Genomic DNA, 8,327 nt, shown 5'->3' on the forward strand with positions numbered 1-8,327 from the left:
ATATTAGAGCATCCTGACTCCAATTTACTGTGAAGAGTCCACAGATCCCTTTTATTAAAACTAGGTATGCATCTAAAGAAGCAAATTTCCTATTTTTTAATGATTATTTATTTTTGAGAGAGAGAAAGAAAGAAAGATCATGAGCAGGAGAGGGGCGGAGAGAGAAGGAGACGCAGAATCTGAAGCAGGCTCCAGGCTCTGAGCTGTCAGCACAGAGCCCGACACGAGGTTCAAACCCATGAACCTCGAGATCATGACTTGAGCTGAAGTCGGACACTCAACTGACTGAGCCACCCAGGCGCCCCGTGTATTTCCTATTTTTAACTCAAAGTAGAAGCAGCACAGTTTGGAACCTCTTGCACAGCAAGAATCATAACTAAAATATTAAAGGGTAGAAATTTTTTTTTAAAAAGGGTAGAAATGTTCTGCGGGGCTTCACTCAATTAGACTAAAAAGCAAAGAAATGATGTGTGAAATAGTGACCCGCTATGAGGCAGGGTTCAAAGTCTTCGTAGGTCCCATTGCTATACATTTAATTGTCCAAAAATGGAGGCTTTTCAAATATCATGCACTTAGTAGGGGGAGGCTGTGAGTGCGTAGGGACGGAGAGACACAGGAACTCTCTGTACCTTCCGCTCAATTTTGCTGTGAATCTAAAACTCTAAAAGATAGCTTACTGATTTTTAAAAATCATGTACTTAAAAATAAATCACTTATTCGAGCACAGAAGCCTATCAAAATCCAACACAAACAAAAACCCCAGCTTTATTGTAACATATCGCTGGCAATCCAAACTAGGTTCAAGTTTTCAAACATCTTATGAAATTGTATGCTGTTCTCAAGTATCTTTCCCCTCCCCCCCCTTCACTTCCCAACTAGAGATTAATTGCAAAGTTCTGGTGTGGAAAAGCAATCCGTGTTTCTGCAGAGAAGGTGGCAGGGAAACATGAAAAGCAACACATCTGTCTTTGTAAAATAGATAATTACTGTCTTCTTGGTATTTCCAAAGAAATTATATGCATGCTACTGTTTTCTTTTTTCTTTTCTTTTTCTTTTTCTTTTTCTTTTTTCTTTTCTTTTCTTTTCTTTTCTTTTCTTTTCTTTTCTTTCCTTTCCTTTCCTTTCCTTTCTTTTCTTTTCTTTTCTTCTCTTTCCTTTCCTTTTTCTTTTCTTTCTTTTCTTTTTTCTTTTCTTCTCTTTCCTTTCTTTTCTTTTCTCTTCTTTTTTACTTTATTTATTTTGAGAGACAGAGAGACACACACGGAGCAGGGGAGCAGGGGAGGGGCAGAGAGAGCATCCCAAGCAGGCTCTGAGCACGGAGCCTGATGTGGGGCTTGAACCCACGAGTCATGAGATCATCACCTGAACCAAAATCAAGAGTTGGACCCTTAACCGACTGAGCCACCCAGGCACCCCAGCATGATACTGTTTCTTAAATCATATACATGCTAAAGCTTCATACTCATTCTTTTTTTTATGTTCATTTTTGAGAGAGAGAGACAGAGCACAAGTCAGAGAGAGAGGGAGACACAGAATCTGAAGCAGGCTCCAGGCTCTGAGCTATCAGCACAGAGCCTGAAACGGGGCTCGAACTCCCGGACCGCGAGATCGTGACCTGGCTGAAGTCGGACGCTTAACCGACTGCGCCACCCAGGTGCCCCTAATGTTTATTTTTGAGAGAGAGAGACAGAGCACAAGTCAGAGAGAGAGGGAGACACAGAATCTGAAGCAGGCTCCAGGCTCTGAGCTATCAGCACAGAGCCTGAAACGGGGCTCGAACTCATAAACTGAGAGATCATCACCTGAGCCAAAGTTGGACGCCCAACCGACTGAGCCACCCAGGCGCCCCCATACTCATTCTTAATGTTTCTGGAAAACCATGCTGCTTAGCACAGGAAATTATTATTGCCATTGTTGTTTTGTTCATTATGTAAGCCAACAAGCTGCCAGTGAGTTAATCCTCTAATGTTAAGCACTCAGTATGTAGGCACACAGCCTTCCAAAGGGATGCCTTCCACGTTTCAGTAATTCACAAATGGCAGTTGGCTTGCCTAAACTTATCCTTTACATTTAGGAAGCTGTGGGTTCCTGTCTGCCCAGGGGATTTTTATTACTTGTTTATGCAAACAGCAGATTGCATAAGAGCCTTGCTGGCTTTTTTTTTTTTTTTTTTAAACGATTTCGTAGCTTCCTGGTAACCATTCAGTCATCTATTTCAACACCCTGACATGACATAAAGGCGGGAGCTGAACCTCACATTCGCCACTCAGACACACACCTCTTTCCTTGGGCATTCGCTAGGTGAGGCGCTCCCTAGGACTGACTCGCTCCACTCATGAACCTGCACCAGCAGCAGAATCATTTTCTGGAAATAGACAAGAAGAACTGCTGTGTGTTCCGGGATGACTTCATTGCCAATGTGCTGCCACCAGTGCTGGGGCTGGAGTTTGTGTTCGGCCTCCTGGGCAATGGCCTTGCCCTGTGGATTTTCTGCTTCCACCTCAAGTCCTGGAAATCCAGCCGGATTTTCCTGTTCAACTTGGCCGTGGCCGACTTTCTCCTGATCATCTGCCTGCCATTCTTGACGGACAACTACGTGAGGAAGTGGGACTGGAAGTTTGGGGACATCCCTTGCAGGCTGATGCTCTTTATGCTGGCCATGAACCGCCAGGGCAGCATCATCTTCCTCACCGTGGTGGCCGTGGACAGGTATTTCCGGGTGGTCCATCCCCACCACGCACTGAACAAGATCTCCAATCGGACGGCGGCCATCATCTCCTGCCTCTTGTGGGGTGTCACCATCGGCCTGACGGGTCACCTCCTGCACAAAAAGATGTTGATCAGGAATCGAGATGCGAATTTGTGCAGCAGCTTTAGCATCTGCCATACCTTCAGGTGGCACGATGCCATGTTCCTCCTGGAGTTCATCCTGCCCCTGGGCATCATCCTGTTCTGCTCGGCCAGAATCATCTGCAGCCTGCGCCAGCGGCAAATGGACAGACACGCCAAGATCAAGAGGGCCATCAACTTCATCATGGTGGTGGCCATTGTCTTCATCATCTGCTTCCTGCCCAGCGTGGCTGTGCGCATACGCATTTTCTGGCTCTTGCACACCACGGGTACGATGAACTGTGATGTCTATCGCTCAGTTGACCTGGCGTTTTTCATCACCCTCAGCTTCACCTACATGAACAGCATGCTGGACCCTTTGGTGTACTACTTCTCCAGCCCATCTTTTCCCAACTTCTTCTCCACCCTGATCAACCACTGCCTGCGGAAGAAGACACCACAAGGGCCAGATAACAACCAGAGCACAAGCATGGAGCTCACGGGGGATCTGAGTACAACCAGGAGTGTTCCAGACACTTTAATGGCCAACCCCAGTGAGCCGTGGAACCCATCTTATCCAGCCCCAGCTTCTCGCTAAATAATCGAGCCAAGAAGAGAGATTGTTACTGAGAACCAAGTCTCTGGAGAAACGGTTTGGCTGGGTGCACAGAGTACCATCGTTATCCCTGGCCTGTGGTTTCCTGGAACTTCCAGATTCAGAGAATCAGACTTAGAGAAGTGGTGTAGCAGAGTGGGCTGCCTGGTTGCAGAAAGTCAGCAGAGGAATCTTGGGGGGAACAGAGAGTAAAGCCTCTGAAACTTCTGCTCAATCTCTGACACTCACAGGACCGAAGACGGCAAAACTGTCCTCACCTTCTGCTGAGTAGAGTTGGAGCCACAGAGATGCCCATCAGCACCTGTGATTCACTGACCTCTTTCCCTCCCTTGCCTGAGATGTGGATGGTTCTCAGCTCCTGGGGAGGGAGTGGGTATCCAGCCTGTTGGTGGACTCCAGCTGAGACAAGCAGAGCTAAGTGACTGGAGGGGAGTTATTGCCCCGGAAGGGAGGCCAGGCGTCATTAGCCGAGCCAGTAGGTCACTTACGTTCCATGGATTCATCTCTCAGCCAAGCTTTAGCAGAAAAGCACTAGGCAAAGAGACTCACAGCTTTGGTTAATATCTGAGTTTCCAGTAGTGGGAAGAGAGGGATTAGCCAGGGAGGGACAGAGCAAAACAGTCTTACTAAGAAAAAGGAAAGGCGTGTATGCTACGACCTTCGGCTAATCCGTTCCTTTCTTGTTGACACTAATTTGAAGGCTGAGCAGTTAGAGACTTTGGAGAAGATAGCCGCTTCCCACCTCTGTTTGCTTTTGTCATTAAAAGGGAGATGCTGTGCAGCAATCCGAGGGAGAAGGTGCCTCCTGGTTCGTTTGCTCGTGTTTCTATCCTTATGGGAAATCTACCATGTCAATAAACTTGGATGTGAGACACACTGTCTGGTGTTGCATGTGTCTGGATGATGGTTCACAGAAACGGACTTCTTACTTAAGCAGAGACTTTTATGGGCTGTCAACTGTGTCCTAGTAGAAAAATACTGATTACTGTAAAGTAAGAAAAGGATGTGGACGCTGAACTGCACCAAGAGACAGTTAAGTGAAAATTACACCTGCATTAGGACAAGGACGAGAAAGGGCTGGGAATAAATAAAAAACCATTTAATTGGGAAGGGAGGTGCAGACAGGGTTGCAAGAGCACTGCACATTTTACTTAGAGTTTGGTGAATATTGATGTTACTATCTGTGTGTTAAAAAAAAGGAATCGGGGACTCCTGGGTGGCTCAGCTGGTTAAGCGTCTGACTTGGTTTCTGCTCCGGTCACCATTTCACAGTTCGAGATAGAGCCCCGCAGTCGGCTCTGTGCTGACTCAGAGCCTGCTTGGGATTTTCTGTCTCTCCCTCTGTCTCTGCCCCTCCCCTGCTCTCACGTACTCTCTCTCTCTCTCTCAAGATAAATAAATAAATAAACTTTAAAATAAATAAATCATAAAGCATGGTGGTTAAACAAAATGATGTGTTGGAAAAAAAAAAAAGCAATGGGGACAGACTGGGGTGCTTGCACAGGAGGGGGAAGAAAGAATTTCCTATGGAATTATTGTAGTTCCCAGTTCTGGATGGAAAGGAGACGTACAGGTTTGAGTCTGTGATCTGTCCAAGTTTCTGTTACGCTTTCATTCCCAGCTTGTCACTCCTTGATTCTTTAGCAAGACGAGGCTTGCTTTGACATCCTGACTCAGAAACAGATAAGAAAGGTAGATACTCAGACTCCTAGCCATAGTTGAATGGCAGTAAATGAATAGACATAGACGTTCTCATGGTGAAGTGTTTTGAGAGCACTTTGCTTGCCCGGTTCTCCAGTCCATTCCTAGAAGTAGAAAGTTAAAGCAGAAATCACCTTCTTATAAAGAAGAAGTGTTGGCAGACATGAGCTCAGAGGGAAGGAGTAGTTCCCCGGCCTCAAACGCATGAGTCAGCAGAGCCCGGCTGTGAAACTCTGACCTGTTTAGAATTAATTCACATTCGTTTCATTTGTTCATGAGTTCCATCAGCTTTTTGGTTTTTTTTTTTTAAATAGGCTCCACGCCCAGTGTGGGGCTTGAACTCACGACCCTGAGATTAAGGGCTGCCTGCTTTACTGCCTGAGCCAGCCAGGCACCCCTCCATCAGCTCTCAGGTATCAGCACCAACTATGTGCCCAATGCTGTGCTGGGTGGTTGGTGGAAATAGTACAAGGGACAAGGTACCCAAGACCTTGTTCTTTTTTTTTAATTTTTTTTTTCAACGTTTATTTTTTTTTGGGGGGGGGGACAGAGAGAGACAGATCATGAACGGGGGAGGGGCAGAGAGAGAGGGAGACACAGAATCGGAAACAGGCTCCAGGCTCCGAGCCATCCGCCCAGAGCCCGACGCGGGGCTCGAACTCACGGACCGCGAGATCGTGACCTGGCTGAAGTCGGACGCTTAACCGACTGCGCCACCCAGGCGCCCCCCCAAGACCTTGTTCTTACAGAACTCACCTTCGGGGTGGGGAGACAACAGAAAAGTAAAACAGTGACTGGAAAAGGAATTGGGGACAGTTGGGAATATTATGAAGACAGCAAAGCAGGGTGATGGGCTTAAAAGGGAGGGGTCTGGGATGACCAGGAAGGTCTCTATGAAGAAGCGACTTTGACCTGAGCCATAAATGACAAGGCAGAGCAGAAATCGGCAAAATGTGCAAAACTCTGGGGGAAGGACATTCTAGCCAGCGGTGACGGTAACCACAAAGGCCCCGAGGTGAGACTTAGTTGGTGTGTGTGAATGTACTTGCGTCCTGGGGCCACCATAGCAAAGTACCAATCTGGGAGTTTAAAACAACAAAAATATGGGGCGCCTGGGTGGCTCACCTGGTTAAATGTCCAACTCTTGGTTTTGGCTCAAGTCATGATCTCAAGGTTCATGAGTTCGAGCCCTGTGTCAGGATCTCTGCTGTCAGTGCAGAGCCCACTTTGCATCCTCTGTCCCCTTCTCTCTCTGCCCCTCCCCTGCTCACACATGTGCTCTCTCTCTCTCTCTCAAAAAAGAAATAAACATTAAAAAAAAAAAATAGTCAGATGCTTAACCTACTGAGCCACCAAGCCATCCCTAGAACTGAACTTTTGATGAAATTCTTTGATGGTTGAGGCTGGGCTGTTTGTATTACCGGCTAAGCTCCTGAGAAGGAAATTCCTTTTTTTTTTTCCTCATTGTAGTGGGATGATGCCTTATTATAATTGTGTAACTCAGGGGCCTCATAAATGCAAGTAACTGAATCACACTTCAAATTAGCTTAAGTAGAAAATGAAAAATAAGAAGAGAGGAAAGATACTAGCATATCTCACAGAAACTGAGAGAGAGAGAGTTAAACCAGGGTTGGGCAGCTCCAGGAGACCAGCTCACAGCCCTTCGCCCCAACTCTTAGCCATGAACTTGACTCAACCCCTCCATATCCCTGTCTCTCCAGTTAGATTCTCACATGAGAGAATTTGACTGGTCCCAAACCATTCTCTATAAAAGAGTCATGAAAATAAGTCACAGAGCAGCTGTGCAAAGGGTATTTTATTTTATCTATTTTTTAAAGTTTATTTATTTATTTTGAGAGAGAGCGAGAGAGCAAGAGCGAGCATGAGCAGAGGAGGGGCAGAGAGAGAGAATCCCAAGCAGGCTCTGTCAGTGCAGAGCCTGATGTGGGGCTTGAACTCACAAACCTTGAGATCATGACTTGAGCTGAAATCAGGAGTTCGTCGCTTAACCTACTGAGCCACCCAGGCGCTCCCACAAAGGGTATTTTAAAATTACTGTTTGGGTAAAGACATGCTCTCTGCCAGGTGTTCCTCATATAACATTCCAGATCACCTTCCATGTCACTCATACATAGCACATTTGGATTTTAGGTAGATCTCAATTCTCTTGCTGCCCAAATGTCTGCCATGTTTTAAGATGGTGGTCCCAGAGAATGGAGAAGCAATCAGTCAACCTTTGGAAGCAACACAATTCACACACCCATCTCCATTCAGATGGGGACCTCCAGATGTGAGTTCTAGAGCCCCTCAGAAGACCTTCCTGGAGAATTAAATTCTTCATTATTTTATGTATTGCTTCATAAACTCGGGGCTTAGAAATACTCTTTGGCCAGGGAACACCTGGCCATGACGCTGTGTTCACGAGGTTCTGTGTCTTCTGTGGCAGTGTTGTCATTCTCCTGGAGCTCAAATTTAAGATTTGGCCACCTTGACTCTTCAGAGAGAAGGGGTTTGCGTGTGGCATCACAAACGTCAGGGCTGACCTATCGTCCACAATCCCACGGCCCGGGCAAATGAAAAGCAAGCACTTCTAGGCTCTTGGCAAATATTGATAAACTCAGTGTTCAGGCCGCACCCACAGAGGGATTTACAGCCATCAACAGGAATCGGGGTACATGACTTTCGACAATGAGAGAAAATGAATCGATCCACTGATGTCATCAGGTTGAAAAACTGGGTTTCTCTCCAGCATGCTTACAAAATATCCTTTCTCTTGATTATGATAGTTCAGTAGGAAAATGGTATTAATGATCTGCTTCTTCTTCTTCTTCTTCTTCTTTTTTTTTTTAATGTTAAAAGTAATCTCCACACCCAGGGAACCTGGGTGGCTCAGTCGGTTAAGCATCTGACTCTTGATTTCAGCTCAGGTCATGATCTCCCCGTTTGTGAGTTTGAGCCCCACATCAGGCTCTTTGCTGTCAGCACAGAGCCTGCTTCAGATACTCTCTCTCCCTCTCTCTCCGCCTCCCCCACTCGCAGGCACTCTCTGTCTCTCAAAAATAAATTAAAACATTAAAAAGAGAAGAGTCTTAAAAAATATATAACCTCTACATCTAACATGAGGCTCGAACTCACGACCCTGAGATCAAGAGTCTCATGGTCTGCTGACTGAGCCAGCCAG

General features: G+C 46.2%; 1 protein-coding gene across 1 annotated transcript; it reads left to right on the plus strand.

Annotated features, from left to right (window-relative positions):
- Positions 1-2,209: 2,209 nt before the first annotated feature.
- On the plus strand, positions 2,210-4,319 carry HCAR2 (hydroxycarboxylic acid receptor 2). The gene has a single exon (XM_047828861.1). The coding sequence runs from the start codon at positions 2,336-2,338 to the stop codon at positions 3,425-3,427; it is 1,092 nt and encodes a 363-aa protein (XP_047684817.1). The 5' UTR covers positions 2,210-2,335; the 3' UTR covers positions 3,428-4,319.
- The last annotated feature ends 4,008 nt before the right edge of the window (positions 4,320-8,327 follow it).

Source organism: Prionailurus viverrinus, chromosome D3, assembly GCF_022837055.1.
Source record: "Prionailurus viverrinus isolate Anna chromosome D3, UM_Priviv_1.0, whole genome shotgun sequence".
Taxonomy (NCBI): Eukaryota; Metazoa; Chordata; class Mammalia; order Carnivora; family Felidae; genus Prionailurus; species Prionailurus viverrinus.